We start from the raw sequence: 25,334 nt of genomic DNA, 5'->3' as shown, positions 1-25,334 counted from the left end.
ACTTTCAAATTCTGACTTCCCGTCAGTACAGTAATCATAATTAAAGAATAGTCATTAACTGAAATACTGTAGACTCCACTTTCTAAACTGTGAAGTATAGTTAATTAGTTTCACAAAAGTAAATTCTGAAATTAATTTGTGCAAATAAACTGCACGCACACAAAGAAAATGGTAAAATAACTCTTCGGTACCTTTTTTTAGGCTAAGGCTGCAAATATTCATTTAAGTTGAATTCACTTTCTTTAGGAAAAAATGATCTTGCTACACTAAGATTCGGATTTCTGTCAACTCTAGCTTTTGAGCTTTATTCAGTGCATTACAAAGAGGCTCATGTAACCTTGTATCTACAGGGTTATGTGGTTACTGCCTCCTTCCAGTTAACAGTGGGACTAACGAGTCTGTATCTGTCCTAGAAACATTCACAGATCCAAAACTACAGAACATTTTGCAAGTGCATATATATGGAAACAATCAGATTTATCCACAAAGTGTCGAATTTAACATCAAGCATTATGGAACACAAAACAAATCATTTTTAATCTTTCCACCTTTCTATCTTTCAACCTTTCTTCATACTTAATTGACTTTTAAAACAAGACCTGCTCTCCAAAGCCACCCGCTAATATCGCAACGCCCAGGAGCCACAGCTGGTTACCAGCACATGTTAAGAGATCCTGTTCCATCAAGACAGCTGTTAAAGCATTAAAATATTGACGTGCCCTACGAACAAAACTGGAATTACTCTCTCCTTTCTAATTCTCACCCTGAACATCCACACTGACACACGACACTTCTGATTGTCTAAGCCACAAAACGGAGACTAGTTAACAGCAATTAAGTTTACGAAGTCTTCCATGCGGAAAATGAATTAAACAGCTTTGGTAATCTAGTATATAGTTAGCTTTGTGTAAATATTTTGCAAACATCCCTTCCCACCCAAAATCCCTATATACCACGTGTATACTATAATATACATATTTCCTGAGTAAATCGTTAAATCTGATTATTCGGAAGGTTTGGCAAAAAGATCCAACTTTATATTACTAAAATAAAGTTTTAAATAAACATTCAATAAAGCCATTAAAATAAATATGGAATGGTTCTGAAAACTATAGTACCATGAACTTACATTAGTAACAAAAAATATTTTCTAATTAAGTGCATACTATGACATCTAGTTCATGGGTTTGAACCCAGTGAGAAATCAATACATCTAGTTTCTGATCCTGAGTGACAATTTTATATCGCCTGCTAATGCAGAACTTACTGCACATCTACAAAATCTTTTTTTTTTTTTTTTTTAAGATGTAAAACATTGTTATATGGAATACGGGATATGAAATCTCAGTTTACATTGGTCTAGGTAGAAACTGAATCGGCAGCACAACTGCTGAAGCATCTCGCAGAACCACCAGGAAACACCGATTCTTCTCGTTAAACTTGGCAATAACCTGAACGATCAACGACTCCCAGTCACAGAAACAATACAGGAGGTGGACTGCTCTGTGACAGGATGCAATCTACTTATTGATCACTTTGGCACTTCAAAGAACCACATCATGGTGCAAAACAAACAAAAGAAAAAAACACCTGAATTAAATACCTTTCTTAAATACCTTTAAAATGTGTTTTTTTCTTTGTCTTTTAAGTATGCAAAATTATATCATTAACAAAAGAGAATTAAGTCCTGTCTCACTGGTTTCTCGGGTCATGGCTTGAGTCACAGCTGATACGGAGCTTTGGATAAGCAGACAAAGGAAAATGCTCAGCTATTGTTTAGTTCCCCTTAATAATAAAATTCTTATGTAGCAGACATCGCAACACCAGCAATATTAAAATTGCATTAACACTATTACAGGATGTGTCTCTCAACACCAGAATCACAGTAATAGAATTGCAGCACTGATTAGTTATTTTTAACCCTTTCACCTTCCGATAGCCCATCAAAACACCCCCCCCTCAGTACTAGGCAGGCTTTTTGCCCTTCCCTCCCGATCCTCAGCCCTCTGCCTCCCTTCGAGTATTTGTTATTAATCCAGAATCCTCATGGGTTCCTCAGGTTGTTCATTTTTGCTTCCTTTTTCATGCTCCACATTGTTTTTTTCCTGTGTGCTTGTAGGATAGAGCTCTTGCAAGGCCTTTTCAACGTTGTCCTGCCGTACTGGGCTGCTTAAAGAGATTTTTGGCAAAGTCATCTGTAGCGCACACCACAGCGCAGTACGAGCCTTGCGTGTGGAAGCAGCCAACTCTCTGATGGCAGCTGCCAGAGCCAAAACATCTGCAACAGAAAAACACGTTATGGGTAAAACTAGTACACAAGCCTCATAATACATTGAAAATACACACAATTTTACGAAGAAAGAGCTAAAATTGTACCCTGTTACTGCAACAGTTGAATTGCAACAGTTATTCCCTTCTTGCAACTGATAGCTCTAACATCTCACACTACTAGCGACCATAATCATGTTTAAAATTCACTGCCATAATCACCATGCCTATGATATAATAATTAAACCTAATTAATGTTATCAAAATAGACCATCTACAACAACATTAAACAAGTATGATTAGTAAAACTACCTACTTCAGTCCAGCCAGAGGAGCTGGAGGCAATCCTTTTTTCCTCCTTTACCCACCCGCCAGTAGCGCACCGAACTTTGGCTACCTAATCAGCAGCAGAACCCAGGGCAGTAACTATTTCACAGCAGAAAACAGACCTGAGGTTTTTCTGTATGCAATTTAGACTAAACTTAGACGAGCAACAGCAGCACAACTCTTCTTCAGGACCCTATCGACACTGGAAGTGTCACCATTAACGACAAAAGCAACAGCAATTTTTCTAGCTACAATGGCTCACATACTGGTTCCAGGTCCTTCGACTATAAAGTGTTATCAAAAACATGGTTGGCGTTGGGTTTTTTGGTAAGATGCCTACTTCCTGCCCTATACTTGTGTTTCAAATCACATCATACAATTTTCAGAGTAATTTTAGAAGGTGGTTTGCTTACGGGACTATTACTTTTAAGTATACGACATCATTAAGAAGGTGCTTGACACCTAAGTTGTGAAAACTAAGTATTTTGACTCTTTACAGTTCAGCTTTCCCTTCTTACGAGGAAGGTTATCCCACAAAGCCGAGGACTACCCACTGGCAGTGTCACTACAGGGACAGTTAAGTCACACACTGCAAACCAGTGCTGCACACGGATCCAAATGAGGCCGGGGAAGTAGGTTTCCCCTCTGGAAACCTTTTCCTGAGATGGGTACTTTCTGAAGAAAAGTAATGATCTGCACCTTTAGGCACTGAGGTTTGGAGGTATTTTGTATTTTGGAGGTATTTTGTAATACATAACAAGCTAGAGTTTGTTAACTTTTTAGCAATTAATATGCTTTCAAAGTCACAGTTAGAAAACAGATTTATGGTAAATTCTTGCAGCTAATCTTTTATTTAAGTAGCAGCTATGCCAGGTGAGAAAAACACTGCAGAACAGCACACAATGTCTCTACAGAAATACATACTTCTGCTGCAAGTTATTCTGGCTTTACTTTAACAGAAGTTAGGAATTAGAAAGTCTAATTTCTGGTGGTTTTGTGACTTTGATAAGGTAAACACCATGAAGTAACACAGCACCAACACATTTTTTACCTTATAAGCTAAAGAGAAAAGATTAGCCAAACAGCACTAATAAGAAAACAAACTTGTTTAAGAACAAGTACATTTTGATTTTAAGAACTACTTCTGGTTAGATAGTATCGCTGGACAGTTTTTACAGATCTTTTAATAAAGAGGAGAAGGCCTCAAAGTGTTTAGTGTAGTAACAAAAAGAAGGAAAAGAGCTCTTCAAAAAGCTTAAACAATTTTACCTAATGGCAGGTGTAGACTTTTTTTTAAAAACTTTTTTGCTGAAGATAAAATAATTGCTGCGTAATTCAAATCATTTATCTTCATAGTTAAATCTTTGGAAAAGATTTTCCAAGAACTACTAGACGGAAAGTATTTACCTTTCTCATTATTATAGCGCAGCGCTCCTTGTCTCTGCGGATTAGCAGCATTAACAATCTCATCCTTACGCCTCGCTTGTGTTACGTGGATGGCTTCCATGTGGTGTTCCAACGTCGCGGATATGTTACCGTGCACAGGGGCACCACGAAGCCTTTCCATTTTCCCTATCAAGGTGAGCACCTACCAGACACATCGAAAACACCAAAGTCGCTAACTATTTATAACTCTCTATCAAAATAAAACAAAGAAAAGAAGAGAAATGAAGCATTTAACCAGATATTAGAGCTCACTAGACAATATTTCAAGAAAACTTACCCTGGCCTGCTCTCGCAATTGGTCGACAATCAAGCGATCGACGCGGGATGGGTTAGCAGGCAGCCGAGACACAGGAGTGTTATTTGAGCTAGATATGCGCTTTCCTGGGAAGTTTCTTGCGAGGTCAGCCTCAGTCTGAAGGGGAAATACATACCCATTTTAACTGTCTGAAATTAGCACAAAATTACAACCAAGGTTTTCATTTAAGAGTTCTCAAATACATTCGAAGAGTACTTCCTATCTTTGCTTCTGACTGCATTCACAGCAAAATGCTCCCAAGTATCTGTCTAGATGTGCAGCAAGCTACAGAAGAATACTTCTCTAATTCAGCCCTACCTCAGAATAAAGTTCTCTGGGCACCTTTATTTTAACCAACCTTGGGCACAGGCTAAAGCAGAGATTTTCTTGTTCTGTATACCAGTTACTTAAACTCTCTCACCACATCTATTGTTACATATTATGATCATACCAAAAGAAACAGATGGTCCCAGGAGCACGAGCTGCATCTGAACTGCATCAGAATTAAACCAGATTTAACCATCTGGTATTGGCTCTGAAAGTCATCAACACAGCTGCCAGACTGTGTTGAGAAAGGAACTGGCCCAAATGCTATACAGCACAGGTAGTGACTAACCACCACCAAACCTGTTTTTGGATAGGAGCTTCTGGTACCTGGAGTATAAAAAGAGCTAAAACTAGCAGTGGATTTTCCGTCTTGGTCCTTCTTCAGCATGCAAGGGACTGAGGACAAAGATTAGGTACCATGCTGCTGTTCAGGGTAAGGTTAAGTCCATATTCAGACAGAAAGCGTGCAAAATTCTCTTCCTTTTTGCTTTACTGGCATCCTTACTACTGGGTGTCTGCCTTCTAACTCAGAATCAGTAAGTACAGAGCTCAATCACTCCACTTACAGTCAACTCTTGAAGTCTGACATTCAGGAAAAAAAGTTGGGGCAAGGGTCATGAATTTACAAAACCCTACCAGGTATTCAAGAATGACAGCTAATAAACAACTTTTAGTGTTAATCTATATGCCAATTTAATACTGCAGGCAATTCCAAATGGACAATTAGTAATATTCTGTTGATGACAGATCCCTAGAAGAGGAAGATGTAGAGGAAGAACCAAGCTCGCTGTGCCAGACTTTAACACAAGTCCCACTGCGAGGAGTTCGTGCCGACCCTCTTCAGAAAGCATACAGGCTAATCAAAACAACATCAAAAGGGCGAGAACCTCAAGAGCAAACCCTTTTTAAGGACCAAGGAAAGGTGAAATGCATATCCTAATGAGCTAAACAACACTGACACAGAGGCCTCGGCACTGTCATAGCATGGTTCAGACTGTCAGGAGCATGAGAGCAGTTTCTGACAGTTTTACTCCCTGCCAACCAGCATTCGTCCAAACAAGAGCCACAATCAGCAATTAATGCAGTCCAGGCACGTTCCTGTCAGGCAGTCATGATGCAGTCATCCTCGTTTGAGGAGTAAATATTTTGGCTGTAGGGATGTGAACCATACTATCACAGCTGACCTGTAGGACTGAGAAGAGTTTATGCTCATAAATAAAGCTATCTGCAGGTGTAGCTTTTACCACAAAAATCAAGGACCGATGTTTGTAGCCTGAGTAGACCACTAGGATAAACGACCACTTAAAATGGACCAGATCAAATTCACTGATTAAATCCCTTGGATTATTAAGAACATCACTGAACAAGGATGAACAATCCTTCTTTAAGGATGAAAGCACAAAAATGTGTTTTATGAGATGAAGACTGAATCAATCATCCCAAAAGACTTAATTGACCCCAGTGCTGCATGAGCAGGCTTGGAATAGCTGCCTGTCACAACAGAAAGCAGAAGAGTTTCTGGAAACACTGTTCTCAGACCCAGGAGCAAGAATCAGCACCCGTTCTCACTTGCAGAGAATTCCTGGTAGACGACTGGATGGGTAGAAAAGAGTTAAGGGCATCAGTAAGCAAAGACGACAAGCAGTTCTAGTTAGGTCTCCAAAAACCTAGAAAGAAACAAAGAAGTGCTCTCCGGCAAGCCAGCTGGGTCAGAAACCTGCCTCTTCTCCAAGGACCAGGAGACTTCCCTAACAGAGGCAGAAAGCAGGCGCTCGGCGTATCCGCTGGGACTGTTGGATGAGCAACAACCCAGCTGCCAAAACCTGATGCAGAGTTAGGAGATTTGACTCTTCCTGGGGAAGCAATTCCTGCTCCTTCGGAGCTCAGAGTTTTCATTCCTAAAAATAAGACATTTATTAGGAGCACGGTCCCCTCGCAGACAATTTCTTAAAGAGAACCTGAGATAGGAGCGTGAACCTTTGGGAGAAGTCACATCCACACAAGACACTGCAGGTGTCTTCTACAGCTGGGCATGGGGTGCCCAGGATTATTTCCTTTCTTTTTTACTAAGCCAAAGATTTTTTTTTTAAAAAAAAAAAAGGAGAAATAAAAAGGGAAAAACACCAGAAGATGACTGTTAGTTTAATTAAATAAAAGATAACACAAGTTTCTCTCTAAGTGACTGCACTATCGAAGAGTAGAGCCTGGGTGCTAAATATATCACTTAAAGATTTAGTTGGGGAAAAATGGGGTGGGACAAGAAAAGCAATCCCTGAACATAATATAAAAATTTACACCACGGAGGTGCATAAAACGCCAGTCTACAAGAATCGCCTGTGGTAGCGCTGACCCTGTTTGTCTCCACGTATGGTTGGTGGCTCCAGAATCATAATAAAGGCCTCCTGAATGAGTAACAAGGAGCTGGTGATCTTTTATCGACCATAAAAAGAAGAACCAGCATCCAAGCTAAGGATAATTCAGTGCTTTGGCCAGCGACACATCTGTTTGTTGTAGCGAATATTGCAGGTTAACGGAGAAAAACGTTGTGTCAGCAGCCCTGTCTGAGTGGAAAGGGAAGATGTTTCAGATGGCATCTGAAGTATTTAAAGCTAAGTGTGACAACAGGATCCTCTGCTCCTCAGAAGTACCAGAGCCTCTGCTCTCTGTGGATTGTTTGATCCCATCACCAGCTTTGACAGAAAGCTACTCATTTATGGTTTTACCTTCTTTCTCTCTTTCTCCAGAGCTCTCCACTGCTCGTAACACTCCTCCAGGTGGGTATGAAGCTCATTAGCAGGTCCGCTGCGATTTCTTGGCGGTCTGTACTTGTTAAATGGCGTTGGAAAGGCAAAGTACGGTGCGGTTATTTCCCCACAAAACAGATCACTGATGAAGGGGTTCAAGTGGTTAAAATCATCATAATGAAGAAAATCAACAAGTTCTGAGAATGGAAAGGGTGAAGGGGGAAAGCTGAAGTTATTTGCTGATGAAAACAGGTGGTGATTAAACGGAGGGAAGCCAGGATTTTGCTTAAAATCAGCCATTAACGGGAAGGAGGGGAGAAAAGAAGGACTGATGAGATCTGACATGCTACCACCGTTCTGCTCGGGCTTTTTTCGGAACATGTTGAACTGCGGGCGGTTTGGGGTTGCATATCCAAAATGGGGAACCCAATTCCTTCTGCCTCTTCTATCATCTTTATTACCATTTTCTTGCGTTTGCTTTTTTTGAAATCTGTGGAATAGCTCGGGGTCTTCGCTCACAGCATTGGGCTGTGTTAACCAGTTGGATGAAAAACTCGTGGGGAATTTGCTGTGCTGCCACTCCTTACTGGTCAACGACTCGTGCTGCGAGCGTCCAAAGGGTTTCGTTTGCTTCTGGTTTCCCGAGATGAAATTAGAAAGTCCCAAATTATTAGAAACACCATTTGAAGGGTGTAACCTTCCATCCTTTCTTGAAGGGGGGACAGGGGAGAGCTGTGAGAAGTAGGAGTGTGTTACAGAGTGATGGGTGGGAGAACCACCAGACATGGTTGAAACCCCAGAAGCTGACTGGGGACTTGTTACCAGCTGCTTTCCATACACAACATCTGACGCAGCTGTTGGACCTGCAGTTTTTCCATCCAGCCACATATGGTAGGGCGAGTAACTCCCATTTTGCATATTTTTGACAGACAAATCATACTCCAAAGTTTTATGAGAGCACTCTTTAGGACTAGCATGGATCTTAGATTCATTGTTATTAAAAGCATCCCCCAAAGTAAAGCTCTGATGACCATTTTGCATGTGGGTTTCCTGTGGTTTTCTGTTTGTCACTCCAGAAAAATTTTCTTTAGATGGTTGATTGAAAAAATACAGCGATGGATGAACAGATGACTGTGATTTATGAGCAGCTGTAAAGTTTTCATATCTTTTAGAAAACAAGTGGCTGTCCTGCGACGTTTTATCCCAGGAGTCATCAGCAGGCTGATTGGAAAGATCAGGGGAATATTTAGTTTGCTCACGTGCATCATTATTCATAACGTTACCCCTTGTTCTTTCAATTTTCCAATAGTCTTTCTGAACAGTAGTGTCGTCTTTAAGTCTGTTTCTAGAAGAAAAAGTATTAAAATTGGGACCAATTTTTTCACAGTCCCCATTTAACCTCGTGTGGTCATAACTGCGCAAGTGCTGATTGTAGTTGGCACTTTGAAATGAATACCCTTCTTGGTGAACTGAATTCTTATTCTGGAAAGAGGAATTGTCAGGATAACTGTTCTTCAGCATGTTATCAGGCTGAGTGCAAGGGCCAGATGGAGAAAGCCAAGACTCTAGGAGATGGAGATCTTCTAACCCTCTGTGCAACATCTCCACGTCACGCGACTTCTGCAGCTCTTCTTGGTAGTAGTTCTGTGTGCACATCAGGTTTGAAAAATCCTTATTTTCTACAGAGTGCTTAGATGAAAGCCCTGAGAATTCACCTTTGTTTCCAAGATCAGGTGCCCACATTGGCGGAAACAATCTTGAAAGAGAATTCCTGTAACAAAATTAAACAAAATTCCAGCAGTAATCGAACGCTTCTTTATACAGTGCAATAGTTCACATCTCAGGGTTGGTTTCCTGCCCCTAACACAGTGCCCCCAGTTACATTCTTGGCTAGTCACACACAGCTCTCCTACAAAATTTCAGGGCAGGGAAGTTCCTGCTGTAGTTCAATAAATGCTGTGAGATCTGACTGCCAACGTTGTTCTCTGTTTAATATATATATATATATATATATATATATATATTCAGCACCGCAGATTTTATGCTCAGTGTTTTAGATTTGACTCTATTTAGTCAACTCTCTATTATTTTAAAATGAAATTTTTAGTCTCATCTCAAAGCATTTGGAGGAAAAAATTTTCACTTCTAACAGCTTACTTCAACCACTTGTTAAAAAAAAGAAAAAGAAAAAGCTTCCACATTTCAAGGGCATTTATAAGACCCTTACATCTAAATTCTGTGAAAACATTCAAAACGTATACAGGTGATAAAAGAATGCAAAAGTGATATGCAACATAAAAGAATTTTCAGAATAAACTTACCAATCTGTAACCGGTTCTGTCTTGTTTGGCTCCTCTAAAATGCTTGACACTAGCCCAAACATATCTGGGCCACTGCCAGAATAAGAAAGATTTACCTGTGCCCTGAAAAAAATAAAGTCTAAATAAGCAAGTCTCTCCCCTAAACAAACCATATAAAAGAAAAGGTAAAATATTATTTTCACCTTTGATTTGCATTAGCAGCATCTCTCAAGTGTTTTGAATGTAATGTATTCTCAGCAGCAACATATAGAAATCTCTTCCTGCATTTGTGAATTCTATAGCTTATACCAAGTAGAAGGAATTTCCTTTATCATTTCCCAATTCCTAACTTTTTGCTTCAGTGGGGATTTCTCTAGCTGTTACATGAAGAGACAGGAGTGCCAAAAGATCTTCCTCTTTCCAATCAATGCAACTATTTCACAGAACACATTTCTTCAAATCTTGACTATTTCCTTCATAGGGTAAACACAATCATCATTCTCAAAATCTTGAGGGTTCTGATTTATTCTACTTTGATATTGAATATCTACTATTTTAATCTTACTTTTTAAATGTATTTTTTTTTATTTAAGATCTATTGAACCACTTTGTAATCCCATTTTAGAAGAAGTCAGAATTTTGTTAAGTGTTTGTGATAACACTAAGTGTTCAACTATCCCTTCCCTTATACAAACCCAACTTAGGATGTTCTATGACTCTGAACACAGAGAGATTGATACTAGAAATGCTAGCAGCGCTGGTAGCAAGTGTTAAAAGCTACCGTCAGTCTGCACCGACCAACCCCCGAAATAAGGCAGTATTATACTGCCAGCATATGCTATTAAGAAAAAAAGAGTAGGAAGCCTAATATGAATTCACTGTTTATGCATTTCAAAAGTTGAAATAATTTAAACATCCCAATTTTAATTGTAGTATACAATAAAACCATAGTACCTACCCTAGTTTGTATACTACGAACTCATTCCCTGCTCCTCACAATCCTCATATAACTCCTGATTTTACAGAAGTCATGATTTTTTGCCTGCCCACCTGATTTATCACAACCAAAAAGCAGTTTTATTTACACTCTGACATGGAATATTTCAAGCCTTTGCCCAGCCTCATTCTCTGTCCCTTTAATAATTTCACTGCATTACTAAGACCAGATGGATCACAAGTGCCTGCAATACTCAAGACTCAGAGTGAATTTCTCCAGAGGAATAAAATTGTTTCTGGTTTTGCCTTTTTTCCTCGATAAGCTTCAAAACGATGTATGTGTCTTTCTGGCAAATGCTAAAGAATTATGGTGATCTTTTCAGAGATCTACCATGGAGGACTCCATAAGAAGTCCAAGGGAGGGCTGTAAAGATAAAATAGCTTTGGTCTAAAGGTCAAGAACCCAAGAGAAGTGCAGATGAGGAAGCCCATTGTCATTTAAAGAGAACTCAGTGATCCTCTCCTCTTCGAGAGCATTTTAAAGCTGTTTTAATTAGGGGGAAAACAAGGCTTTTAATCTCAGAAAAGAACGTTAATCTTTTCCATCAAGAAAACAAAATTGTGTATTAAACTAGCTAATTTTAGCTGACATGAAAGTTCACTTATTTATTCTTAATACATGGTTCCAGTTAATAGACGATGCAAGCCAAAAAGGGCTTTGCATTCAGCCAGCATTACAAGTATATTTTTTAATGTATTATAAGAATCAAACTTGAGTGCATTAGTCAAGGGCACATGAAGACAGTAGGCTGCCACAAGAGCAGTGGTGCACGTATTTACGCTTTCAGTGGCAGATGGGTACCACTGACACCCATGTTCCATGACACTGCACCACCAGGCGGGATCTTTACGAGCTGCAGCACTGAGTGATGGGGCAAGGAAGGAGAGGTGGTGGTTTTTTTGTTGTTTTTTTCTTCCCCCCAAAGGAGTTCTCACTTATGACAGTTTCCCATTCCATTCCCTAACAATGAAATTGTACTATTCTTACCAAACTCTTAAGTTTTTACATAGATACACATACACAGACTCCCTCATCTTTTCTCACAAGCTCTACATCAACTACTACATAATAAGTTGAGTTTCTAATGAAGACAGAACCACATAGTGGCTTGGGTTGGACCTTTAACGGACCTTAAAGACTGCCCAGTCCCAAGCCCCTGCCACAGGCAGGGATGCCACCCACTAGACCAGGTTGCCCAAAGCCCCATCCAGCCTGGCCTTAAATATCTCCAGGGATGGGGCACCCACAGCTTCTCTGGGCAACCTGTGCCAGTGCCTCACCACCCTCTGAGTGAAGAATTTCCTCCTAACCTCTAATCTAAACCTCCCCTCTTCTAGTATGAAACCATTCCCTTTTGTCCCGGCGGTAACTTCCGTGTAAAAAGTCGCTCTCCATCATTTTTCTAAGCCCCCTTCAAGTACTGAAAGGCCACAATGAGCAAGGTTATGCCATAACCTCTTCTTAAAACAATCCACAATCCCACTGGTGCTGCTCAGCAACAATTTCAGTGTTGCAGAACACCACCAGAAGACTATGCCAAAAAGGTTCATACCGTTTTTTTGTGCAGTCTTGAAAAGAAGTTTTTGTGCTGATCTCTTCTCCACATGCTGACCAGTCGCTATACAGCCGGGAAGATTCTAACGGAGGTGGCGTGCTAGTAATTGCCCCTAGTAACGGGGAAAATATTTGAGTGTCCATTTTTTGTTTCTTGATATTTACCTACGTTGAAAAAGGAAAAATTGTTAACATTAGATGTTTATCTCAGTGAGCAGTAAGGGCAACAAAGTTAAACTTGTCTTTCATATGATGAGCTAAATAATTTGTCAGGAAAATGAAACATAAGTGTTATAAAAGGATACTGTCTAAAACTTGTTCCTTTCCCTGCCTTAAAGTAGTTGAAATGTGACAAGTTTACGCATCTCCTAAAAATAAGAAAGTAAATAATAAAGATTACTTACTATACAATAACAGGAATTCTCTACAGATTTCACATTGCTGGTTTTTGAGTGTCAAGTTCACAAGCTCAGAATCTTCTAGCCTATGTGACTGGAAATGCACATGTCACAGGCATACACATCCCTTCTGGGAAAACAGAGTACAGCAATTACCCCTGCTATATCCCCTGAGAACAGAAATGTTCCTGCAGAGCGCCCCACGTAAGCAGGGAGGGAAATCTAAACTTCAGAGAAAAGTGGAGTTAAGAAAAGCAACCTCTCTTCGAGTACTGGTCCCGGAAAGACTCTTACAGGTAAGTGACTGACAGCTACTGTTCAAAGAGCAAAAAGTGGGAGATGTAAGCAACACGAGGAACTGCACCTCCTGCATCTAGACGAGGAGCTGCTACAGCAGAACCTGTGACAGATGAAGGTGGGAACAGAATACCAGAAACTCTTTGAATCAGAAGGGACCTTTGGGGTCACCCGGCCTAATTCCCTGCTCGTGGTAGATTTGATCAGGTAGGTTACTCACAAACCTGACACTGGGTTTTGAGGTCCCAACGTTTCTTCTCTGGGCAAGTTTTTCTAAATGCTGCCTGGAATTACTGCTAAGAATTACAGAGAAGAGCCTGGACTACCTTACCTCTACCTTCCCATACGGTAGCTGCACACACCAGCAAGCTGCTCCTCCTCTTTTCTCCCAGCTGATCACACTCTGCTCTCTCAGCCTCTCCTTGGGCTCCCTGGTCCCCACCCCACAACCATCCTGGGGGCCTCTGCAGGACTCGCTCCAGTCCCCCCTTGTACGGGAAGCCCCAGAACAGAGGGATTACAAGAGCACTCGCCCTGCTGACCGTGCTCTTCCTAAAGCAACCCAGCACAGGGTCGCTGTCTCTCTGCTGCAGGGTCACACCGCTGACCAATGGCCAACTTGCCACCAGGCCCCCGATCCTTGTTGATCAATTTTTGCAAGTTTTGACTCTCAAAATAAAACCTCAAGCTTTCCTGGAAAAAAAAAAATAGATTATATATAATGCAGTACTGAACTAGGTCCCTTCAGTTCTCCTAAGTAAAGCTACCCAGTCAAGATGGGGTACTGACTCCTCTTCTGCAAGTGACATTTGGGAGACTCAAACCAAAGCTGCAAGAGACCATGGGAAGGAGGGAAGGGTGTGAGGCAAGGGAGAACATTGAGCAGCATCTTTTCCCCAACCGTTTCTAGAAGTATTTCTTAGCAAGCTGCGGTTCTTACGAGCAAAGAAAAACACCAACGTACCAGCTTAAAAAAATCTATCGAGGGGATTTCCTATTTCAAGATGAGTTTCATTCAAGATGCCACCTTTCAGTTTCTGTAACTCAACCCACCTTCCTGAAACAATCTCAGAATTTTGCATTCTTGGTAAATGAATGGTCAGTAGGCAGACTGAAAAAAAAACAACTTGCTGCATAAAAGGAATCCCTTCCTTCCGCTAATCTCTCACCTTCAGTCCCCCTGCGTCCAACCTGTCAGCAGGAAGAATTCCAGAGGCACCGCAGCAAAAAGCTTCATCTGAGATCCTAGCATTTAGAAGCCATGCTGAACTCTGCCTACCTGGCTGCAGAGGATGGAAAGCAAGAGCTCTTAAGACTGAGGATAAAACACTTCTCCTCCATTGCAAATGCAGCTAGAGAAGGTACAAAGACAGGCTTAACATTTGTTTTTTTTTGTGGGGGGGGGGGGGGGGGGGGGGGGGGGGGGGGGGGGAAGCTTTCAAAAACAAAAGGAAAAAAAGAAAAACATCTTTCATCAGCATGGTCAAACTAGCCTTGGATCACACAAAACAAACCGTTTGCTAAACCCTTTTTGAATAACTGTAGAGAAATCGCCATCATGTACTTAAAATCCTGAAAAGGGTTAAAAACAGAACATGAAAGGAAGAAACGGTGCTACGACAACGAGTTATTTAAAAACATTTAAACAGATCTACTAAAATCTCATTTTATGGCCCTAAGATTAAAAACTGCACTGTCGCTAGAGTCACAGTTACGTGGCCAAAATTGTCAACCCTGTGAGACTGGCACTTGCTATGGGAAATTCACATTGTCTGAATATAGCTATGTTTTAAGTGTCTCTAGAGCCAGTGACAGGCTTTTCAAAAGTCATTTATATTGGATTTATCTTTTTATGTTATTTAGATATCAATCACTACCTCGTGCCTTATCTGTTCAAAAGAGAAAATATGAAGTTAAATTAAGATTTCACTGGTCTACTATTGAAAAAAGTTGTGTAAAGAAAGAAAAATTGCTTACTACAACTCTTCAGCCAGAATTTGATTTAGCGAAAGCTGCCACAGCCTCAGAAGGCTCTCTTCCTGACTCTAAGTCTGAACACATAGCATTACCTGCCAAAGCCTGCTCCTACCGGGAGCAGGACTGAACAGCCCTTTGACACTGCAGCGCACTTGAATGGAAAAAAGCTTAAACTGAGGGCTTATCAGTTGCTACAACCTTGTCTCACACACCCAAACAAACCCCTATTAAATAACGGGTTATTTTAGAGGCAGTATCATCCTGTAGAGTGGACACTTTCTGTACTGTTCCATACACACACACGGTACAGGACGTGATCCCTCTCCCAGAGACCCAGCGGCACGACGCTGTTCAGCTGAACCCTCACCCTGGCTGATGGGAAGGAGCACGGTACCCAAAGGGCCTGCTGCGAGTGGCTCCCAAATCGTGCCCAGGTACCATTTAGGAAAGCAGGAGCTCACCAGGGCCAGAACTTCTGGAACAATTTAGTGGCATCAGCAAGCATGTGCCACTGCCTGGGCTCTGGTCTTGTTTAGTCCGCTCAGAATCAAAGCGCGGAGATAAATCACACTCCTTGGCTAAAGTATAAAATGCTTTTGCAGAGCTTTAAAAATAGGACCTGTAACTATTGGATGTATCCTTTATTTTCAGAGCCATCAGTCACTGCTGATGGGAGCTGTGCAGGACAATGTGACCACAGCTCAGCAGAGGAGGTATTCCATGTACCCCGCACACAGCCCCATCGGTCTGCACTTCCAAAGCTCTGAAGTCTCATTCGATCTGGTTCAACAAAATTCCAAACTAACTGGGAAATCTCACCTGGGCTTCACGTACAGACTAGCAGCAAGCTAGAGTAAAAAAAGAAAAGGGATAAAACAACGTGCTGCCTGCCAGTTTGTTTTATTTTCAACCTTCTTCACTGAGGTTCAGACAGTGATAACCTCCCTAACAGGCCTTGCAAAGAAAGGGCTGCCTGCAGAAGCACAGGTGTCTTTCACTCCAGATTTCAACCCTAAGAGAATGTATAAAGTAAATCAATGAACAAAACGCTGTCTCCAACAAAACGAAATGGCAACTCCTGCAGTCAGGTTCTTACTTCATTCTTCCCACCCTGCAAAGCATGGGAAAACCTCTGCTCCCACTCAACTACCTCTCAAAACAACAACAAAAGACTTGCCCTATCTAAAACCTACAGATTATCTCAGGATTTTTCTTTCAAAACATAACAAGACAGAGCTTCAGTTTGTTCCTGGAAAATGGAAGCGTGCATATGCTAAGCTCTCTCTCTGCAAACATAACTGGGCACACTGCTTTGTTTTTGAGACATCTAATACTGTTATTAAGTCACACCATATCTTCAGATGCACACAGAGGGCTTTTCACTTCCAGGAAGCTCATCACGACTGAGGAGTAAGCAAACTCGAGCACTTACCAAAAACATTTGAGCTACATCAGCAAAAAGTCCTTTTACAGCCAGGTATCCTAAAACTGCAGGACTGCCCCACTACAGAGCACTGCTCGCAGACGCATTTTGTGACCAGCTGTCAAACTTTATCTGTGATGCCAGTAAGTGACAGCACCACAACAGCATTACTGCTTCTATATTGAATGTATTCTTTGATTTCTTGGCAGGATAAGCGTTTAGTGTTTATTTCTTGCTTTTCCTGGCAAGATAAACCAAACATGAAAAAGCATTGTGGTTTTTGTTTGTTTGTGACTAAGAACCCTAATAACTCCTACCTACAGCACACAAACCAGTTAACCATTTGGGAGGCACTGCTAGTAACTCTCTGAAACAAACTAGTGAAAAAAATCAGAGTTCTACGAGTTGCCTTCTTGTGATACCTGGGAAACTAACCAGCAGGGGTACAAACAGGTGACAGGGATAAATAAAAACTACAAATGGGGAAGAAAATAGGTCAGGTATTCAGATCTCGTGATATTAGGGACAAAAAGACAATGATGGCAGGTTACTGGAGACTTCCTTCTAAATCTCAATTTCCTAACATCCAAAGGGCTTGTTAGGGATAAAGGGAATGCTCCTTCTCTGCAAAGCACTGGAAACTTTTCCTGAGAATAAGAGAGCTCTGACAGACTTGCTTCCTTTGATAGCTGGGTCAAAATCCTACAGAGAGCACAGCTCTGAGACGCTTGCTCAATACAGGGGTTCTGTAGCCCCATTACCATTAAGCACACTCAAGGGCTACTGTGGAAATTTATGTTTGTTTTAAACACTGACATCTAAGTACACTCATTTCTTACGGTCAAAGAATTTTTATCCAGAGTAGTTTCCAGTAATTGTTCTTCAGAAGACTTTGTGGTGAGTCTCACAAGCGCCCTTGACAGGAGACACTCAAAGCCCGCCTGGATGAGGAACTGCTGACTGCCACGAACAGGGGATTAATCTCCTGCACCGACACAAACAGTGAAATCTGCTCTGGCTGTAATGGAGCACTCTCTTCACTTCCTGGGTTGGAGGAGTTTTATTTTTTGTATGTGCTTATTCAATACACGTAGTTAGAAAAAAAACAACATATTGTAGAAGTATTTATTTCTGTTTCCCTAAGCAAACTTGCTCTTTGGACTCACCTGTGACTTGTAAGGACCAAGGGTGGCACTTGGCTTGACCATGTCCTTGGTAGCAGAATGCCAGTTCTCTTCTCTGACGTATGCAGCATTGCCACGCAAGCAGAAATTTAGATTCTTATGGGCAGATTTAACCTATTTAAAAACAATTAAAAAGAAGAAGAACAATTACCAGGTCAGTGTATTTCTTGGTATGCACGAAACTCATTTCTAGCCACCCCTCACTGCTCCTCCCACCATCTTTCCATGCCCACAGCTCCTCCGCTATCACCTACATCTCAGATGCTGGCAGAACAATGACGATGTTCCTTTCTTGCTGAGGTCCCACACGATAAAACAGCTCGGCAGCCAGGAGCTGCTGACCACGGGGCACATGGAGGCCCAGAAGGGACAAGCAAGCAGCCCTGTGCTGCACCTAGGCTCAGGCAGGCAGAAGCACGCTGCCCAGCAAGCCACAGGCTGACCGACACATCACGCAGGTCCTTACCTACCAGGTAAGGACCACGGGGTCCTGCTCACAAGCCCAGAACCCGACGGCCATCCCCAGCACACAGGACAAACCCCCTGGGACTGCCTGTGTAAGGGCTCCACTCCACCTTCCGTCAGTGGCAAAGGCCAGGCAGGTTCTCCCACCATTACCCAAATCCAGGTGTGATAAGAGCACGTTCCCAGCAGCACTCCAATTAAAAACAGGCTGACCCTAAAGATCTTTGCTCTGCATGTGCATTTACACGTGTTAAGAGTCTAACCTTCCGTGCTTCCCTTTTGGGAAGCAGACTGTCAAGCTGCCGCCGCTTACTGACACACCTGCAGCTGTATGTGTGCCACTCCTCCAGCATCAGCCGCCCGTGTCGCGGCACGCAGCAGAGCAGAGCCCACATTTGAACTGAACGCTGCTCAAGGTCTCATCTTTGTAAGGTCTCATCTTTGCTGACACAAAGCATTAATTAGTGGAAGCAACAAGTGGGGAACGGGCTGCTTTTCGTCTCCATTTAGCTTGTTCTTAAGTGTGCAAGTCCCATCTTAAGTTCTTAAAAATCAGCGCAGCGCTTACTCTTCTAAATTTACTCCTCTAAAGAAAGAAGCTTATGTCCGGCTGCACGCACGTCCACCTGTGGCTGACCTGCTGAACGGCAGAACCAGATTTACCCAACCTGATGGCCATACCGAAACATGCTACAGCAATTAATTCAGCCCCCAGACAAGCTCCTGCTCTTCTCTCTTCCAAGGGCTGCTGGAAACGGGCAAAGAGCTGGATGAATTAGTTAACCCGTTCTTGGTAGTCAGCTTTTTTGGGATTCCTACAGCATTTACATCACCTTTTAGCAGAGAAACATGCTCAGACGGACAGCAAAGTCTGCAGCCAGTAGCAGAACAGTGCTGGGAAGTGTCCTGCAGGTACCTCGATGCTTCTAGGAAGGGCCGAGCTTGCAGCTCTAGCACCAAGTGGCCTTCAGCGCACGTTCGATGCGCTGACACCCTCTGAACTCCTGACAAAAAGCTCCGTGGCCCCTACAACCAGGGGGATCAGCCCCCCCCCGTGCTTAAGCTAAGTTAGGGGGCTCAGCACTGAAGGGATTCAGGTGCACACAGCTGCTCCTGGTGCTGCCTTCCCTACACAGCTTCCTTTCAATAGAGATGATGAGCAGGATCTTTACACCACCAGTGATGATTTGTTCTGTCAGTACGTTTAAGCTGCTAACCTCTCTGGATCTTTTACCTACTTGTGGTTTATTAGCCGTTCTTCTGCCAAAGCAGACTTAACGAGACCTGCAGTGATTAGCCAAATCATTCCTCTCTGTGACACACTGCAACTACTTGCAGCTTTAAAAGTGGGATTTCCGCAGGCTTGGCTTGAAACACCCAAGTTTTAAATTCATACAGCTGTCCAAAAAAGAGGTAAGAGTGCAATCACTGTGCCCCAGCCAATACACCATCTTTCAGGAAAAAAAAAAAAAAAAAAGGATTCTCAATAACTTTGTGAGCTGTTACTTACCTTTTAGGGAGTGACAAACACATGCTCGCTGCCCTACTGGTAAATAATTCATTCCTAGAAAGGCCTTTTGGGGTATCTTCAGGATGGGAGGGTGCTACGTTAGAGTTCAGGTAGAAGCAAATGCTTCAGTTAGAGAAGCAATGCCAGCTTGCATTTTGCTAAATTCACAAACAAAAAGTTTCTCGTGGAGCTTTTCCACACCGTGTCTTGAATGCTTAAACAGTTTTATTTTTATTTTTTTTCCTTTTTTCTTCTGACACTGTTCAAGAACTCTGAGCAAAAGATGAACGACCTCAGGCCCAGCACCTGGAGGAAACCACTCTTCCATCAGCAGGGAAAACCAAAGACTGGCTTCCTTCCTCCACGTTCGTGCCCTGCCCCAAGCAGCACCTCCCCTGCCGCAGCCTCGTGGCCTCCCCCCTTCTCTTCCTAAGGGCCACCAGCACAGAGCTTACGGTAATGGGGCTGCACCAGCAGGCCACGATGGATGCTCAAAGTTACTCAGAAGCCTTTTTCCGTACGAGGATGCTCTCTTCTGTGCAAACCTGTCAAATTCCGTGGCATTTACGGAAATCCATTATTGCCAAGACACGTCGCCACCTCTCCTGCAACTTCAGGGCATTTAACCGATGGTTCAAAGCTTAGAGGAAGGACAGGTTCCCCAAAAACATAACTCTCAGTATCCTGAAAGAACAGGCCCCCAACCCTTCCTTCATGCCAGCGTCATGTCCATCAGCCTGCCCTTCAGCACTTCAGGTTAACACCAGAAACTTTGAACACGCCTTGTAAATAATGAGCCCTCTCAAGACATATGCAGCCACTCCGATTTCTGAGCTTCTGCCCCCACGTGCCCTGTCCCCTGATGAAGGCAGGGATAATGTGTTCCCCTGTATACTTATGCACATGTCTGGACACACACGCTTCAACAATCTCCTTGTTTTGATCAAACAGAAGCAAACTTTGAGCACGAAACTTCACTTTGAGCTCTTTCTCACTGATTAACGTGAGCTCTGCTAACCTGGCTGCCTGCTTTTCAAAATAACACAAGTAGCAGCATCTTCAGAAGGATTTACATCGCCCTCCTAGAGATGCTTTGTGCACGTGCACCCACGCTGATGTCAGCATGGAAGAGTATCAGCATCAGGGCTGCATCTAAAACCATAGGGGGGAAAAAAGAATTTGAAACGTCACTTTAATATTGTAGGTAGATCATAAGGAGGGCATAAAGACTTCCACTTCCACTACCTGAGCCTTTACAAGTTGTAGAAATCAGATTCCAAGGGTGAAGTGCTAAGTCTGAAGACCCTCATTCCTTTTTTTGACACGCCTGGTTTGGACTTCTTATATTTAGTCCTGTGTCTGCTTTACAAAGCCACAAGACAAAGATTCTGCTGCAGAACGGATCTCCCATCTGCTCCTCAATTGCAACTTCATGAAAACATTATCCCCGGAAGAGTGTGCCAGTACCTCTGTGAGGTGCTTCTTCCTTGGCCAAAAAAAATTAAACAATCAACATGCAGAACAGTTCTACAGTTCTACAACATGAACTTAAAAGCTTAGAGAGTCAATGGGAAGAAATGAAGCAAGTTCAGCACCTGGGAAGCCACGCAACACAGATTTATCCACAGGAAGTGGGGCTGTGTAGGTGCAAGCACTGTAATTTCAACCTTCCTAAAGTTTTTAATTTCAGAAATTCAAATTTTTAACCTCTCTTGCTGCAATTTTTGCTTTATTAATTAAAAAATAAGCTATTCCTTTGCCAGTTGGTAGCTAAGAAACAAAGTCCTGATCTGCAATTCATTTAAACAAAAGTTACCAGCGTTGTTTTTAATGATCTACAAACTCTAACAGTGCTCCAAAACCCTGAGTACCTCAAACAGCAGAGCCCTATTTCCAAGTCCATCTGCAGGCAGTGACTTAAGCTTCCCACCCTTACTCTGGAGTTTCAGAGGATGTTTTTGTTTATAAATGCCTTGATGCGCTAATCCCCCATTAAAAAGAAAACCCACTCCTCACAAAGCATTGACTTTAAGCTGCCAGCTGTAAGAGCAGTAGGCACAACTCAGCTGTGGGATGTCCTTAGCCAGAAGGTCAGATTTGGGACTGATAAGGGAAAGTTGTACAAAGGTGGTGAAAGAATTTACTCTAACACCTTTATCAGTGAGCAGGCTATGATACTTAAAATATTTGGCAACCAAATATATGCTTCAGTGTTTGAATTAATAAAATATTAAGTTCACTGTAGGCTTCATGGAAATAAAAAGGAACTTAGCAGCAGCTACCTCTATTTATTCACCTTCAGCTCAGTTCTTACCACGTGTCACATCCATCACCTCCTGGTAGAGCAGGGAAACACAAGGCACTGCTACACAGACAGGCGATGACTTTTGAATTCCTCACTTCACAAATAACTAACCCAAAGGTGGTTTAAATGTATTAAAAATAAAAGCACAATATGCAGTTGATATCCTTTCGGAGATGTTTCTGTAGAACAGCACTGTTAGTACTGACATACTCCCAGTAAACCTCTTTGTTTAGGAATACAAAATCAATAATGAAGTTACAAAATATTTTTCCAGATTCATCCACTACAATTTAAACTCCATTAAATGAAAACGTCTTTGCAAATGTATTTTTTAGAGTTATTTTTAAACAGACATAAAATTGCTCAAGTTCAAATTACTTCATGTACCAAAATAAATTTTCTGAAGTTACAAACCAGTATATGTGGCCAAATTGAATTTTTAAGGTCAGCAGTACAAGGATCTGTATACACAGATCTGTATACACAGTATCATTATAAAAAGAATTGTCTCCTAGTTTCATTAGACTGCTAAGATTAGATATAAAGCTACTCTTCCCTCTTGGCCACTTCTTTCTTCAGTTTGTGAAATTCAAGTAGTAAATAGTCTTCAGGACTGCGGACTTGAGCAAATAACGTCACGAGGCCATTTAACAGCTTTAAACTGTTAACAGGAATTAAAGGAAAACTATTACCTGCTTGAAAAGTTGAGTTTCTCAGAGTAAGGACAACAGCAAGTATTCTCAAGTTTCCCATCCACTTTGTAAGTCTCCCACCATCGCCCTATAGAAAGCTCAGGCAGTCCACACTACGCGACGTTTGTGTCTGGAGAATTGTTTTTACCAGGCACTTGTAGTATGGGATCTCTTGAAAGGCTGGGCACCGCCAGGCGAGTAACCGATTACACTTTAAACTGCAGCATTCAAGCAACCCAAGCAATACTACACTGCAAAACTGCTTTCCAGCTTCCTAAAACACCAGCACGACTTCAGACAGCTGACATCTCTCCCGAGCAATAAACCCCCCCATAAATCTCTCCCCGTTGCGAGAACCAACCTCCCTGAAGACAAACCTGCGGGGACGGTCCCCCCCAGCCGCTCGCAGCAGCGTTCCCAACCCCGCCACGGGCCACCGAGGACGCGGCGCAGGCACTGGGACGTGCCAGCTGTACACACTGCAGCAGCCGATCCCTGGGCTCGCGAGTCCGCTGGCGTAGCTCAGCCGGTGCCACCGCTGCACCTCGTTCCCCTTCCTACCAGCGCTGCCATGGGACCGGCGCCGCGCAGCCGGTTACTACACGCAGGCGAAGCCGTTGCCAGGCTATGGACAGCGTCTCCTCTCCACCCGCCAGAAAGAGCGGAAAGCAGCGGGCAAGGCAACGGCCCACCGAGCCCAACTGGCAACACAGGCATTAAGCGAGGGCTCCACGCAGCTGCTCCGAGACTAGGGGAGTCCCAGAGCTGCAGCAGCACCGCCACGAGCAGTACGGGTGGCTTGCCCTTAGGTGTCACCTCAGGTTTTCTTCAGGTACGCGCCCTTATCAAACACCTCCGCAGCAAGTGAAATCCTCCCCTAGCAGGCAAAGATTTCACGCTGCCGAAGGCCAAGCTACAGAAGCGAAAGAAACACCGAGCTTACATTTTCGGTCTCCTCGCTTTACAACCAGTCTCAGCCATGTAGCGTCTGATGTCACTGGAGTGCCAGTATGTGGAAGTACTATGGGAATTGTAGTCTCCTCTCCGTCGTGCAGCAGCCACGAGGCACAGGAGCCAGGGCTGCAGCCCTTGGAGCAGTTTCCTTCGCACGGCGCCTCGCAGGAACTGCCTGGCAAACAGAGATGAAGTATTTTAGCTGGGGACTGCTGCTCAGATGGAAAGAAAAAGGCGTCTGGTGCTTGTGAAATGCACTTTCTCCTACTGCCCGCAGGAACAGTAGTTCCTAGACAATTGCTTTCAGGTGATCAATAATTCCAAATGCCTTTAAGGTGTAATCAGGAAGCACTGTCACTGAGGATTAATTGCTATGGGGTATAGTAACATCCTATTTAACAATACAGGAGTTCCTACAACAAGTTCATTGCCTCTTGTACCTCCAGGGTTTTGGTTTCTCTACATGAAAAAATAATTTCCCCAAATGAATGTTTCTGTCAGTGCCTATGGTGCACCTGCCACTCCTCTCCTGTTCCTGTTCTCCCCACTGAAAGCTACAGCTTGGCTCACTCCAGCTAAGTAACCAGGGAAGGATGCAGTGTGAGCAAATGGAGCCCTATATTTTTAATTCTCATTACAGGAAACAAAGGCTATGTTAGGCAAAGGTTTCCTTGCAAGCTAAAGTGCTGTACCTGACTTACCTTCTCTCCACTTTCAGTCAAACACCCCTTAAACAGTTATTTACACATTTTTCCTTATAAAGATGTTATTTTTCTACAACTCTTTGCATTAATTCAGACAGTGAACCCTGATCCTTCCCTCACACCACATTCTTTCATTCTACAAAAGAATAAGAAATAATTTAAGCAAATTAAGAAATCCATAGAGACAATGCACAGTGCCAACAGAGCCATTTTCATCTTTTTTGGGGGAAAACAAACCAACAAAGCAATCAACTTGTCAGATAGCTATAAATGAAAGCAAGCTGGGTAGGACAGTCCATCACCAGCCAGGTATTAGTAGTGACTCTAGAGACTGGAATAAAGCAGGAAGCAAAGTGCCAGCAAGTCCCTAGCCTTTTTTTTTTTTTTCCCCAAAAAATCTCAATCTATCCTTCAGCTGAATTACAATCAAAAATATACACTGCTCACCCTGAGCAATAAAACTGAAGTGTTTACCATGCCCCTAAATCCATCCTACAAAATAGGAGAAAACTCCTATGACAGCCACAAGTGTTGCATTAGAAATCAGAAAATCGCTTTCTTAAATTCTTGAACAACTTAGTGCAGACTGACTAAAAACTAAAGAACTTAAAAGGTGAAAGAGAGAGAGACTTTATCCAAAGTTCCTAAGGCATTTTCACTAAAATCCTTCACAATCACCATCACCCTAGCACTTACCAGTGACAGCACTGCTAAAACACACCCCAGAATTTCCCGCAGCACATAACCTCCCCCAGATGTTAAGTCCATCCATATGGTTTTCCTGACACAGCAGCATGTAGGAAATGAGGGCTCGCCTTCCTAACAGCCTCAGCCCCTCACCATGAGGCTGTCGCTGTTCCCCTATCACAAAGCACTTAGAGGAGGTGGCTGTCCTCCTCCACCCTCCCCAATAATCTGATGGGGCCATGATTTAAGACCGACAATGTACATAAACGTGATATAGGAAGCTTTAACACCCACTTCCATGTTTAGAATAATGTATTTGCACTAACGCTGCCAAAAGTACAGGCCAAGCTCAAGTGTTTCAACAAGTCTGATCTCAAGCCACGTTCTGACCAGGGATTAAAGAAACAGAGAAAGCCCAAACAACTCCAGTGTTATGGCAACACAAACAGTGCTGAAGTACAGGCACTCAATTTAGCGATA

General features: G+C 42.7%; 1 protein-coding gene across 4 annotated transcripts; it reads right to left on the bottom strand.

The window, feature by feature from the left end:
- Nucleotides 1-1,302: 1,302 nt before the first annotated feature.
- Nucleotides 1,303-23,537, bottom strand: LOC118251862 (meiosis-specific coiled-coil domain-containing protein MEIOC-like). Of its 4 annotated transcripts, none has more exons than XM_050708815.1 (8): nucleotides 23,453-23,537; nucleotides 17,520-17,651; nucleotides 12,257-12,423; nucleotides 9,729-9,830; nucleotides 7,387-9,178; nucleotides 4,319-4,453; nucleotides 4,003-4,183; nucleotides 1,303-2,278 (listed from the first exon to the last, which is right to left on the bottom strand). In XM_050708815.1, exons 2-8 carry the CDS (start codon nucleotides 17,559-17,561, stop codon nucleotides 2,031-2,033), a joined length of 2,667 nt encoding a protein of 888 aa, XP_050564772.1. In that variant the 5' UTR covers nucleotides 17,562-17,651; nucleotides 23,453-23,537; the 3' UTR covers nucleotides 1,303-2,030. The 4 variants fall into 4 exon arrangements, with proteins under 4 accessions (XP_050564772.1, XP_050564773.1, XP_035410358.1 ...); XM_050708816.1 differs by having other exon boundaries at nucleotides 23,326-23,466; XM_035554465.2 differs by lacking the exon at nucleotides 23,453-23,537 and adding an exon at nucleotides 22,887-23,007.
- Between the last annotated feature and the right edge of the window lie 1,797 nt (nucleotides 23,538-25,334).

The sequence above is a fragment of the Cygnus atratus genome, chromosome 2 (assembly GCF_013377495.2).
Source record: "Cygnus atratus isolate AKBS03 ecotype Queensland, Australia chromosome 2, CAtr_DNAZoo_HiC_assembly, whole genome shotgun sequence".
NCBI classification, from domain to species: domain Eukaryota; kingdom Metazoa; phylum Chordata; class Aves; order Anseriformes; family Anatidae; genus Cygnus; species Cygnus atratus.
Note: the sequence above shows the minus strand (reverse complement) of the source record. Positions and strands in the feature narration are given on the sequence as shown.

Excerpts from the sequence above, each read along its gene's own strand:
- LOC118251862 (XM_050708815.1), bottom strand. The coding sequence starts at position 17,561 with ATGGTCAAGCCAAGTGCCACCCTTGGTCCTTACAAGTCACAG. Across the intron at positions 4,454-7,386 it reads TGGAGAAAGAGAGAAAGAAG|ACTGAGGCTGACCTCGCAAG; the intron begins GTAAAACCATAA and ends TTTCCCCTTCAG. Across the intron at positions 4,184-4,318 it reads AATTGCGAGAGCAGGCCAGG|GTGCTCACCTTGATAGGGAA; the intron begins GTAAGTTTTCTT and ends TGTGTCTGGTAG.